At 46.0% G+C, this 14,013-nt stretch overlaps 1 protein-coding gene across 4 annotated transcripts in view; it reads right to left on the bottom strand.

Moving 5' to 3' along the window:
- Nucleotides 1–14,013, bottom strand: part of KCNH6 (potassium voltage-gated channel subfamily H member 6) — a 114,242-nt gene that overhangs the window by 30,868 nt on the left and 69,361 nt on the right. For 3 of the 4 annotated variants that reach the window (XM_033170342.1, XM_033170343.1, XM_033170344.1), the window contains 2 exons: nucleotides 11,809–12,127; nucleotides 10,196–10,404 (listed from right to left, as the gene is read on the bottom strand). In XM_033170342.1, coding sequence (XP_033026233.1) covers nucleotides 10,196–10,404; nucleotides 11,809–12,127 — 528 coding nt within the window. The remainder of the gene's footprint in view (nucleotides 1–10,195; nucleotides 10,405–11,808; nucleotides 12,128–14,013) is intronic. The other variant, XM_033170345.1, reaches the window with a different exon arrangement.

The raw sequence follows: 14,013 nt of genomic DNA, 5'->3' as shown, positions 1-14,013 counted from the left end.
AGCTCAAAGACATTTTGCTGCCGAAGGTGGACAAGACGGTGCCGCCCCAATTCCTTGCACAAAAACCAATGGGACTTAGCTGAATTTTAAGAAGAGGTGACAAAGCAGTGCCTTCTACTGTATCTAGGAGCAACAGGCTAGCTAAGGAGACGCAGTGCTAACCTCCCAAATCTCGCTGCTGTTCCATGCTTTCCATCACCTGCTGCCTGAGGCAACAGCCCCCCTCTGCCTAACGGGAGGGCTGGTGCTTCTTGTAAGCAAGGCAGGGAATGGACAGGGTTTGACTCTCATGCAGAAGTGCCAGGGACTGGCAGGGCTCTGCGGAGTCGGTGGAAGAGGTAGCAATTTATGGGGTTTTGTGCCTCCCATGAGCCAGGAACCGGATCTGGAGGATGGGGAGGGGTCTGAGCAGTCAGAGATGGGGGAGGGAGGACAAGGTGCCCTAGGAGGGAGAGATGGTGCCTGGAGGAGGGGGCAACGTAATCCCCTTCATCCCCACCCCCACTGTCCCCCAGGACCAAGAGGGACTTGAAGAGGCAGGAACAGCACAACTTCTGTGTTGAAGGAGTAGCAGCTTGTGTGTGTGTCAGGGACTGGACTGAGGAGGAATGGTGAAAGGCTCCCCCCCCCTGTCCTGAACCTTCCCAAGGGCAGGACAGTATTGATTTAGAACAGTGGTTTGCAGAGGGGCATAGTCCAGAGGGGAAAAGCTGGGAAATACTGGTTGAGCAGCTAGAAGAGGAAACACCTGGAGAGAGGCAGCTGGCAGATTCAGTGTCCTTGGAAAGCATTCCTGACCCCCTTCGCCTAAGACTAGACGGGCTTTGAGAGTGATAGAACAGAGAGTGCAGCGGCAACAAGCTCAGATTACCCGACATAGGAGTGGCATAGATTAAGGGGGACAGAGGGGGGTGAACCTTTACTGGGAGCAACGCCATTTCTAGAGAGACATGCATTCCTTTGTCTCTCGCTGTGATTATTAAAGAAACTAACTGGTAAGAACACTCCTTTCGTTTGATCAACTTATTTACTGCCACTGGGGGAGGGATCCGATTCCCAGAAGCCTGACAGTGCACTTGTGCTGTTAGAAGAAGGTACTTAAGTTTTGGGTGGAGGCATGGCCACCCGTTGCTCCAACAGTCCAGCTTGGCGTATAAACCCAGGAAGGATTTAGCAAAGGGTGGGTCTTCTTTTAACACCGCAACATGCCTGTTAGTATAGATTCATCATTCCTGTTAGAATCCCAGCAAACCTGACTTAAGTCTCCCATGTGAAAACAAACCTTTCATTTAAGGGCTCATCCACCCTTGTTTTTGCTCTGCCCTGGGGAAAACCTGGGGTTCAGCGTTGAACTGCAACAAACAGCAATCGGTTTTTCCGCGGATGGCAATTTGTTCCAATTTAGCAATAATCTGTGGGTTTTCCAGGGGAAAGCAGTGGGGCAAAGACACAACTACTTGAACCCAGCCCTAGAAAGCATATGAGAGGAAAACCGCTTGGATGGGCCCTCTGTCATCAGGTTCCTAAAATGTAAGCATTCTCCTTAGTTTAAGAGATTGCACCTACCTTCCTGCAACAGCGAGCAAGCTTATAAGCTCTGCCTATTGTCTCAAGGCTCCAAATTCTCAAGAGCTCAAAAGTGAGTTCCACAGACCCTTCGCAAAACTCCTGCTAACCTTTAAAAGCAGCCCTAATTTTAGATTGCATTATTTTTTTTAAGGTGCTAACAACAGCTGGGACAGTGAGTCATGCAGTGGTCTAAGGTGGGTTTGTGAAATAATATTTGTTTTCCATTTAGTTTTGTTCAATAATTTATTTAATTAATTAAAAGCCACATTAATACAATACCAAATTATAATACTATTAAAAAGCCATGTTTTCCATTTATTTTAAAGGCTTAATTTGTGGCCTCTTATTGCTCAGGAGATGGGGGAGAGGGGAAACGCCAAGTCCCAAGGAATTGGTGTATAGCAGGGGTGGCCAACTTCCAAGAGACAGCCATCCTTTTGGGGGGTTCAGGTCACAGTTGTTGAGCTTTTTTTAGGGAGGAGAAAACCACATTTTTAAGGGATCCAGGGCAAAAATGTTGAGGTTTTTTTGGGGGAGCCAAACTTGTTGAGCTTCTTGGGGGGGCAGTGATCTACCACAGACATCCAGTGATCTACTAGTACATCACGATCTACCTGTTGGGCGTGCCTGGTGTATAGCAAACATCATTTAACCTAACTATTGCTGCTATTCAAGCACATATGGCAAACCTTTCTGAAATATCCCACAGGTTTGCCCATCATGGTCTGTATCCTATAGACGTGTGCGCATAGTTCCTGGGTCCAGGGAAGTACTTGGAGAAGGAACTTTCTGTAGAGGTGAGTGAGAGGAGGAAGGCAGTGTGGACCTAAATAAAGTTATTCCTGATTGAATTTACTTGAAGTGCTAGGAGTCAGATTCTAAGAAAAGCAACCTGCTTGGGAAAACCACAGGAAGTTCACAAGGAACACACAGCAGTGTTCTCCATCTCCAACTGCTAAAACCCCAGGCTGTTCTGACCATGAATACTGTTACAGAAGTTGGGTGCTTCCCTCTCTTTATGCCTAGTGGTGGCAAGGTCCCAGGCATTCACCCAGGGTCTGTATTCCTTTGGAGCAGGGGTAAGCAAACTAAGGCCCGTGGGCCGGATGTGGCCCAATCACGTTCTCAATCCGGCCCGCAGATGGTCTGGGAATCAGCATGTTTTTACTTGAGTAGAATGTGTCCTTTTATTTAAAATGCACCTCTGGGTTATTTGTGGGGCCTGCCTGGTGTTTTTACGTGAGTAGAATGTGTGCTTTTATTTAAAATGCATCTCTGGGTTATTTGTGGGGCATAGGAATTCGTTCATTTCCACACACACACCCCAAAGAAATATAGTCCGGCCCACCACATGGTCTGAGGGACGGTGGACCGGCCCACGGCTAAAAAAGGTTGCTGACCCCTGCTTTGGAGGATTGAGACACGGCAGAGACTGTTGTAGCTTTAAGAAATATGGTTTATTCGCCTATTTACACCAGTACTTTACAGCATGGTCATTTCAAGAGGGGGCCTGACCAGTATCATAATGCCAAGAGTCTGCCTCTTGTAAGAGTCTTAAGGCAGAAGGCGAGAGGAGGTAGCAGACAACCAGGAGAGGCTCCTTTAGTGCTGTGCAGTTATTGAATTGGACAAAGTCCTACTGGGAAGAAGAAACATAACTATGTCTGATTCCCCATCACTGGGGGAATACCAGTTGCTACCCAGGTTTGCCTGCATCCCTAGATGAAACAGTAGTACCTTGCCTTCATACAAATTTTTCTTACGGGCCAACACAGCTAACCTTTACTTTTTAATACTGCCTTCCTCTTACTTCAGAATGAAAGAACTTACATTAATGCATGAGTACAAGAGGGATGGTCTGCTTACGATTAGTTACTCAAGAATACCAAAAACCTAGAATATCCTCTATGACTACCTCTACCCCCCCAATCCTGACCTATTTTTGCACACATCTTACTTGTGCAAGGCCATCTTGATTTGTTGCACATGTTGGGTATTTTGATATGCTGGTGCAACACTATAACTCATGGTTGAGTGACCCCTGCAGTGCCGTAGTGTACTGGGGGGGCAGGGGGCCATGGCCCGGGGTGCAAAATTCTGAGGGGGAACAACAAGGCGCCCCCATGCAGGCCCCAGCTTCCAAGGGGAGCCCTGCCCTGGTGAAGGTGGCAGAGCAGCTCAGGCCCACAGCGAATGGGCACAGACGGAAGTAGGCAGGCAAGAGTTGATCCCAGTGTGGCTTGGCCCAGAACTCCTCTTTGCAGGCATTGGGGGGATTTGCCTGCCAAGGGCGACATCGGCCAGCCGAGCACCCCCCTGTGTGGGCAGGCAGGCAGTGCACCATAGCCCCGCCTTGCTGTAGTGGAGGGTCCTCCAGCAGCATCAGCAGCTTACCCACTGCTGGCGCCGGCAACCCACGCTATGCCACTGGACCCCTGGACCCGATGAGACTTGTTTTGCTCTACATATGCAAGAAAACCAGGGTGGTGCAGAGCACTAGGAAAAATCCTATCCTTCTCAACATGAACATAAGCCCTCCTTGCAGTGGCAACATGGTCTGATGAAAAGCCTAAGTATTAATTTAAGAAAACACAAAAATACTGAGTGACAAAACTTGCTGGATGTTAAGAAACAGGTTGTGTCACTGCAATGGCTGAAGCAACAGCATTGCACTGCATTTTGCAGGTAGATTATTCCTCCGGTATACAGCAAGAATAAAATAACTTCTCCCTGTTGGGTTTGCAGTCAAGTTCAGATCCCATCCATGGAAACGAGATGGCTCCTCTCTCAGTCTCTCATACAAGCATACACACATATGCAGGAGACATCGGACTGCAAAGGGCATTTGGTAGCCTGGTAGAGATTAATCAAAACCAATCAATCACTGGTCTCTGGATTGAGAGGAAAGCACCAATCAAGAGACAAGAGGCCAACTACGTGGCTCTTGAGGGAGGGGCCACGGAATAGGAAAAAGTGACCAAAATCCAATTGTTCCAAGAGGCAGTGGGAAGGTTGAGTGCGCAAGTGCTGTGACAAACCCTGAAGATGGGAGTCATGGAGGTCTGGGAAGCCAGGCAACAGATCCAAGGTGTTCATAACGAGTCAGCCAAATTCTGAACACAAAAACATCACTGAAGCAGGCTGAAAGGCTCATATTGATTTCAGCGAGGTTTGCCTCGTGCCCTGTATATTTGCGGCGCCCGAGAAATTACATCATGACACACTGTAACAGAGACAGACACTGACTGTTTCAACCCATGCTCCCTGGAATTGGAATAAACACATACATGAGAGTCCCTGATCTTGATATGGGACTGCACGGGTGAAGCACTGTGGTGTAACTATATAACTGTGGTTAAACTGCAGTTTAACGGCTGCAGAAGGACTGCAAAAGCACACATGCACCAATGAGGAAGCCTGCCACATTTAGGCCACATTCACCCTGCACATTCAAAGCACTAAGATACAGTGGTGCTCCGCTAGACGAATGCCTCGCAAGACGAAAAATTTTCGTCTTTTTTTTTCGTTTAGCGAAAGCACGGCTGTCATTGCCGCTTCGCTAGACGAAAAACCCGCTAGACGAAAATTTTCGCAGGACGAATTATTTTCGTCTAGTGGGGCACCACTGTACCATGATGTTTTGGAAGATTCTCTCTCTCTCTCTCTCTTAATTACAATTCTGTATTTGATGTGCAAGACTAATGCGGCAGGAAAAGAGACTTATAAACCCTTTACCCGGTGGGGAGGGGGTAAAAGTAACTTTGGGATTCAGGACAAGAATGGCGCAAGAGAGATAAGCTAGTCTTCCACTTCAAACATCAGCTATAAAAAAATCCCATAAAAGAACCATGGCACAACTTGTGAAATGTACTGCCATCACAAAGGTCCCCACTGCCCATTAAACTGCCTGCCAACTCTACGGCTTTCTTTCCCCCACATTGACTTGAAAAAAAATAAAATAATGGATGGTTTTTCATTTTCCTTTAAAACAAACTCTATTCTTTACTGACATTTTTCTTTTCTTTAGTATGGGTATGTATCGGTCAGATGTCAGTAACCAGCATGTTCAACATCTCCAGTAGTAAGTAAACACCCAGGTGGCATAATTCCATTCTCCTAATGTTTTCATATTGCATTATTTCATCAATGGTTTGTCTTTGCTTTTTGACTTCCTTCTTACCCTTTCCCCACTTCTTTGCAAATGCACACAGATTCACCGAAGTGCTCAGCTTGCCTTGCCCTCTTAGCAAATGCTCTTTTTTTCATTTATGGAGTACTATTCCTAACATTCTTAACAGGTTAAATCTTTCAGAAACATAAAGAACTTGTGCATCTTCTCTATGCCCCTTCACTACCTAATATTATCCTTCTAGAAGCACATGAAAAAGGAAGGCATTCCTGGGGTTTGTACGGCATTACCTACAGGGATACTATGAATAAGATGATTATATTCCACTCCCAAACCCTCTACCTCAGTCACCTCCAGAAATAAGCAGAACTTCCTCATCAGTGTGTGTAGTTTCTAAAAAGGGATTCTTCTTTTTTTCCCCTCAGAGTTTACCACTGATAAACTCTATGTACACCCAAATAACATTCACAGTGTTGACCCCGCAACAAGCAATTTCCTATGTAATTGGGGGGAAACGTGTGCTGCAATATAGGGATGAGTGAATGTGTCAATTGTGGTTTCTCTCGGCTTCTCATTTTTCCACCCTTAAGTTCAGTTCCCCACATTTCCAAATCAGTTTGTGGATTTCTTCTTCTATCAAAGCCCTCATGAAAATTCTCCAGCATGTTAGTGCAAATTTCTGCATGCAATTTTGCCTGATATACACAATGTTGCAAAGCAATTCCCCCCAAAACAAATCAACTCCACATCTTATCTTTCACCGGTACACGTATATTTACGCACACTTTACCCAAATAATATGCATGTTTGTACACATTACTTCGCTGGAGAACTGCACTGCAAAATTCAGAGAAGTGCGAATTTTGAAGGATGGCTGTTTCGGCTTTCATATTGTTTCACGAACAAATTTGCCTTTAAATGTGAACTGCCTCGAAGTTCTCCCTCATCCCTATCATTATCCACACAATGCTATAAAAATGAGTGAAACAGAGGAGTTTGCAGCAAATGCCACAGGAAGTGTGCACCCAGTGTTATTTTGCCCATCAAGTGTCTTCCTTCAAATGCTCAAAGGTTTAGAAAAATGCGAGAGCCGCGCAGCAGAGAAATAAGTAGCGGGGGTTTGAGAGGAGTCCCGCAAATCTAATAACTGGGGGTTTGGGCAGACGGTGGGGCAGGACTTTTTTAGTCCCTTGTCCTTTTGCACTGAGTCTCACCCTGCAGGAAGGCATCACCACCAATGAATTCTTGATGATATTCTGATGCCTACCTGAGCCTTGGCATAGTGACAACTCATTATACTACCTGTGCAGAAGGGGGCCCAGAACAGCAGTGAGGTTTGCATGGAAAATGAAGGATGCCTGCCCCCCTGAAAATCTGACTTATGACCAGCTTCCATTGTAAGTTTTTTGGTCCTCCCTGTGTAAAGAACAACGCTTAAGCCCCGACACATACGCACCCAACCCCTCCAAACCATTTTCTCTCATCACTCACCGGCTTCAGCTTCAGTTTCAGACTCATTTCTCTCTGTGTGTTGGAAGTAAATGCTGCCTGTGTGAGCCGGGGAGCGAGACTCAGGGAGGGGAGAGGGGAGTGGTGCAGTGCTCCCTAGCCTAGACACTGGATTGCTTACATCACTCCCCAGAATGGTGGGAAAGAGCTGTGATCACACTCAGAAATACACCACACAGGCACACAGGCACACACTCTTCCTGACTTGCATGCATGTGGTAAGCAGGGGTTAGTTTGTAGTACTTTTGGAAACTCTTCAAATACCACGACCCTCTCTCCTGTAGTAGTAGTAGTAATAATAATAATAATAATAATAATAATAATACTTGTACCCCGCCCATCTGACCGGGCCTTCCCAGCCACTCTGGGCAGCTCCCAACAGATTATTAAAAACATGATAAAGCATCAAACATTAAAAACTTCCCTAAACAGGGCTGCCTTCAGATGTCTTCTAAAAAGTCAGATAGTTGTTTATTTCCTTGACATCTGATGGGAGGGCGTTCCACAGGGCGGGTGCCACTACTGAGAAGGCCCTCTGCCTGGTTCCCTGTCACCTCACTTCTCGCAGTGAGGGAGCCGCCAGAAGGCCCTCAGAGCTGGACGTCAGCTGAACGATGGGGGTGGAGACACTCCCTTCAGGTATACTGGGCTGAGGCCATTTAGGGCTTTAAAGGTCAGCACCAACACTCTGAATTCTGCTCGGAAACATACTGGGAGCCAATGAAGGTCTTTCAGAATCAGTGTAATATTGTCTTAGCAGCCACTCCCAGACATACGTTTACCCTAGATCCCAACTTTCAGTGCAAGGGTGGATCCGGTGTGATCTTTTTCCTCTTAATTATTATTATTAAGAGGAATGCACCTAGTGAAACGTGGCCAGGATGGACTGAAATACAAAACACACAAAACAAATGCCACACACATTTTGCAGGGAAGACCCACAGTTTGATCTACCAGCTGCCAACACCTCCTTGCAGAATCATCACAACGTTAAATGTGTTTTGCTCATGTGCTTTGGGAGGGCACGGCGAAAAGCCTCTTCAAACGGGGAACAAGTCGGGGCCACGTTTGAGGAAAGCACTACAAATGCCACTCCTGTCTACACTCTTCAGCTCCATTTCAAGATGAGCTCCAAACCTTCGTACTTTCTGCCAGTTACAATTGCAGACATTCTCAAACCTATCTCCGCATCCGAGAAGTCTAGAGTTTTGCCCGTTTTATGCATCCACCAGCATGAGCAAAATTTGGCCTTTGCCATGCCAGCAGGAAAGTGTACCGAAAGCATAATTCTGTAACATGATGTCTGATGCACCCAGCTGACTCATCATGGGTTGAGCAGCAACATCCTATGATTGTGTGAACAGGCGCCTTCCTCCCACGCCCTTTAAAAAATAAAGACTGAGACACTGGTGAAATGGTGAGCACCCTACAGGGTTTCTATTCTTTCCTGTTTCTTTCATAAAATCACATAATTGTATTGTTGGAAGGTACCCCCTGAGGGTCATCTAGTCCAAACCACTGCAATGCAGGAATCTCAACTAATTCGTCCATGACAAGTGGCCATCCAACCTCTTTAAAAACTCCAATGGATAGTCCACCACGTTCCAAGGGAGTCCATTCCACTGTCAAACAGCTCTTTGTGCTCCTTGCTAATCAGCAGACTGGCAAGCTACACACTGTGATATCATAGCACACACACACACACACAGCTTTGAGAAAAGCTGTCTAGCGAAACTGCCTGTATGCTTACTAGCCCACAAATGCTGGGGATGGGAGCGATCTCTAAGACTCTCAATGTGAACTGAATATTAGTTTGTGTGACCCACACACTATCAAGATCTGGTGCCTTTACCTAAGGATCTTGGGACATCTTCCTAGAACCTTTTTCGCCTGCAGAATTAATGGCTGGTGTTTACTGGCATGATGATGACTGTGGCAGATCCACGACAGCGGAGCGTTCATAGACTCTGCCCTTTCTGTCCAGCCTTCAGCAATGTCCTGTCAGCTCTAATCCTGTCACCTCCAGCCAGCTAATGACCCAGTATTGACAAGTTGGTGTCGCTACTGATCAGGCATCAATCCTGTTGCCTAGCAGCAGCTCCTGTACTGCAACTGTTCCTGTCCTCCCTGCTCCCTGGCACCAACCCATACAAAGTCTAAGTCAATGCACTGAGAAAGCACCATGCCCTAGAGGTTGCTTTAAAGAGTTTAGGGGGGAGCTATGTGCCCAGCAAAGTTTAAGACCAACCTCATGAGGTCAAATGGGAGAGAAGTCCACTAGGCTGCCATTGCTAGCTATTAAAAGTGTAAGATATGCCCTCCTGGACCAAACCAAAACTCAGTTTAGTCCTCTTTCCTACAGTAGCTGGCCGGGTGCCTCCAGGAAGAACCAAAGCAGGTTAGTATGAAGTTGGCCCTGCCCATGTTTTTTGTACGTAGCTTCTGGTACTCGGGGATACACTGCCCCTGAACATGGGAGTTTCTATTGAGCAACTACAGCAGTAGAAAGATCCATGGCTTTGCTTAATCCAGGGGTGGGTGAGGAAACATTTGACCCTCCAGATGTTGTTGGAGTACAACAGCCATCATCCCTGACCATGCATGGTGGAGCTGATGGGAGTTGTAATCCAACAAAGCCTGGAGGGTCAAAGGTTTCCTCACCCACCCCTGGAGTAAACCAAGTCATGGATCTTTCTACTGCTGTCTAATCCAAAACAAACAAACAAACAAACAAACAACAACAACAACAAATGCACCCAACACCATCTAAACTTGTGGCCCTTGTGTGCTCTCACATTTCCCTCCTATGTTCCTGCACATCCAAGTAGGTGATAATCCAGATATTTAAAGACTAGGTTAATAGCTGAAGCGGTTAAGGATACATCTTCTCCATTCTTCCTTGTTTCACTTTATTTTGTATCATTTTGGCCTACTTCTTGGCTCTCACACTCTAAACCAGGTGGTTGGAACGCTGAGGAATCCACATACCTGAGTGACCTTTTCGGTGACGTTCTGCGTGCGCTCTGTCACCTTGTGGGGTGCGATGATTTCAATCTCCGTGGTAGAGCCTGAGCGGTGTTTCTCTAGGTTGAACTCCACAAAGTTGAGGGTGAACTGGGGGATCTGACTGATTGTCCTGTATTTCATAAGGTCGGAGTCTGACGTGGAATTCTGGTTGGGCTTGACATGGGACGCCTCTGAAGGGGAAAAGGGGAGGAAGGGAATTAAAATTTCATCGCCAGCTTGTCAACAGAATTCACAACTGATGGCATCAGTGCCTAGAACTCCACATATGCAGGAAGTCAGAACAACTCACTTTCTACTGCCAAGGAGATACAGCAGGAGAACAGGATCATGAGATCATTCTTGCCCCCAACATATGGGACACTGCGGTTTTGCTTTGGTGGTATTTACCAGAAATAATAATGTTTTGAGATAAGGGACCTATATTCTATTCTGTGAGGTGGTGATACTTTGAATTAGGGAAACAGCACTGTGAAACGAGCGACTATATAGCAAAATTCAACTCTGGTCAAGGACGGTGGGATGTCTAGTCAAACATCCAGAGGGTCACATTGGCCCCATCCCTTTTGTGAAGTCCTCCCTATCTAGTTTAGTATAAACAGATGGTAGTGAGCATCTTGCTCAAATCCCTAACAGGTACAAGAAGAGTTGAAAATATGTTACACAACTTATAAGGGTCATAAAATACATAATTTTGTGGAATCAACCCAGGAGCAGATATTCTTCAAACTTCTGTCCCTTTCCGCTCCCTCCCAGTTTAATGCTGTCTGCTGCACTGTTAATGTCAAGGGGCTGGTCACTTCCCCTTCTAAATTAAATAATTCTGGCTTCACCACAAGCTGGAGAATATTATGGTGCCAGCTATAATCACAGAGGTTATTTGGTCCATCGCTTTTGGCGGTGGGAGGGTGGCTGCTCATTGAGTATTTTTATGAATATTAAAAAGAGACCTGTGAGGTGCCAGATTAAAAATAAGGGCCCATCCAAGATGTAGGTCTGGCCTGGCTAATTTGCAGTGTCTTGAAATCATGAGTTGTGCTATGGTATCTACTTAACATTTCCTGGCTGTTGTTTATGCTCTCCAACCAAGTATATGTTGGGGGGCATGGAGAAATCGGTTTGAGAGCCAGGAGCTATGCCACGGTGCTGTTTCCCATTTGCTCCTGCCCTCCCACAGGAATGAATGTGCCTTTCCCCTCTCCATTTCTCGTCTCATTCTGTATGTAGGGCACAGGGAGAAGGGGCGGGGAACTGAACTCCAGTTTGCTTCAGAACTCCCAACATTCAATTGAGAGATCTACCAATACAATGAACTGGATCCTTTATACGCAAGAACTTCTTTTAGTGGGTTTGTTTCCCTATTTAAAAAAGGGCTTTCTAAAAGCCAAGGAAGAAATGTTTAGACATTGCCACGTGTGCAGATAACAACGATGTCGCCAGTTTACTAAATTGGGGAGCCCCATGCCTAACCACCTTCTGCAAGGATAATCAGGCCAAAAAAGTGAACACAATCAACAACAGCCCAATGGCACATAGTAGTTAGAATGAGTACTGGGCATGCATGCTTTCCCCCGTACCTGAGTTTGCCCTCCTTTCCCTGAATTTTCTCTGGAACTCAGACCTTGCAGCCTCCAAACTCTCCAAGGAGGAGAACTGGCGGAGGCTATGGAAGCTGCCCCCAAGATGGAACCGGCCCAAACCCCTGGCAGGGCGCGACCCTCGAAGCCCTAGAGAAGGTAGCTCTTGCGCTGGGGCGGAGTGTTGCACTTCAGTGTCAGATGCCGTCTCCAGGCTCGATCTCCTCTCCTTTCCCAGCAGTGCTTCGGTCTCAGATTGGACACAGTTCTCCATGGGCACAGTCTTCAACTCCCTCAGCTTTAAGGAGTCCCCTCCAGGCTTTAAGACAGCCAGGAAGAAAGTGTTTCATTAAGAGGAGCTCTTGAATGTTTAAAAGCAACAGAAGAGGGAAGGAACAAAGGAAGGAGAAAGCAACGGGAGGTCCTGGCAATGGGCTGATCTCCACATTGGAGTATCTTCTCAGTGCAAGACATTCCAAGACTACTGCCTGGTTGCAAATAGCTTGGGTTCTATTTGGATGGGTGACTGACTGCCTGGGAGCCCCATGCATGGCCATGCCTTTGGTTCCATGATGGAAGAAAGGCAGGATAGAAATGCAAGGCAATATATACATAAATTTGCATCGTTCCATGTGATACTGGTGCTTCACATTTACACATACTCAAAGCATTTCACATGCATTATCTCAGTAATCTCCTCCCAACAGCTCTCTAGGTAGGTCAGTACTATCATCCCCATATTACACATAGGGACAATATGACTGTGAGACTAGTGCCGTACCTAAACCCTACTTAATGATTTAGTGTCAGAGGTGATTTGAACCAGGATCATCTTGGTTTTTTAGCTCAAGGCTCATCCACACTTTCGCTTGACCCACTTTTTGATCATATCATGTACTGAGTAATTCATCCTAGTCCAATGTCTTTTTTTTTTTTTTTTTTGTTCCACAACTGTGGCCTGGGAAAATCTGATATTACCTGATGAATTGAAGCTTGATTAAATAAAATCTATCTTTGTATTTTCTGTACACCTGATAAGATCTGACACAGTGGGTAAGATCATCTGTCCTCAAGGCACAGCCACGGAACATCAAGAAAAGGTATCGGACCCAGGGAGAATTAATCGCTACACAATACTCTCATAATCAGTACACTGCATGCCACCGTTACTTTAAAGTAACAATATACCTCTAGTTCTTATTCACTTTTCACTAATGGTGAATTTATATAACCAGGTCCCCCCACCCCACTGAGAAAATGTCAGTAGAAGTCAATATTTCCTGCAATTCTCCTACAGTTACTTGTTCTTTAAGACATATTCCCATAGGTGAAATCATGATATGACCACAGGGAATGCAATCATTGAAACTATCATGGCATTTTCTATGGCTAAATTTCAATTTTATCCTGGCAACGTGCAAGTATTTAAAGAAGATGGTTTTTTACGTCCATGGTGTCTGCCTGTATGTGGCCGAGATGTCTCCATAAACACTAGCCATACGCAGTCTCTCCGAGAGAGTTTAAAAAAAGAAAGAAAAAGGGAACTGGAATAAGGGTGAAAAAAGGTGTCTACCTCCTGCTAAAATGCTGTTCATTTATGAGATCACTACTAGCAGGGCCTGGCCTCTCTACTCTGCTTATAGTGCCTTCATTACCTTAAAGAAAGCAACTCCCTAGCAGTTGTTGCTAAAGTACAGGTGGTGTGATTAATATTAGCTTGTTGCAAGGAATGCTACAGAGGGCATCAATTCATTATTGTTATAGGGAGGTTGGGGGGGGGGAGAAAATGTGTACTTGCTCCTAATGAATGTGTTTGCAGCTAGCACAGATTCTTTAGGAAGTAAAAGCCAATAGCCTCCCCTACTAATTCTGAGTCAGTAAAGCAGATGAGTTAGGTGGGAGAAAGACCTGGCTCACGGAGGGTTCAGTTCTGGGGCTTATGCAAAAGCCCGTGCCTTGACATGAGCCAAGGGATTTGCTTTGAATAAATTAAGACATCTGGGTCCCCCCCCCCTCCCCAGACTGCAATATCTATGCATGACAAAAGCAAAGAGAATCTCCACCCCCACCCCCAAGATCTTTGGGGTGTGTGTGCCTGTGGTGGACAGACAGAATGCACCGAGATCTCCAGACAACGGAAGCACCACCTGTGCCAAAACAGTTGTGTGCATCAGCAAGACAGGTTGCAACTTTTGCTATCAGGTT

The sequence above is a fragment of the Lacerta agilis genome, chromosome 14 (genome assembly GCF_009819535.1).
Source record: "Lacerta agilis isolate rLacAgi1 chromosome 14, rLacAgi1.pri, whole genome shotgun sequence".
Classification (NCBI taxonomy): Eukaryota; Metazoa; Chordata; class Lepidosauria; order Squamata; family Lacertidae; genus Lacerta; species Lacerta agilis.
Note: the sequence above shows the minus strand (reverse complement) of the source record. Positions and strands in the feature narration are given on the sequence as shown.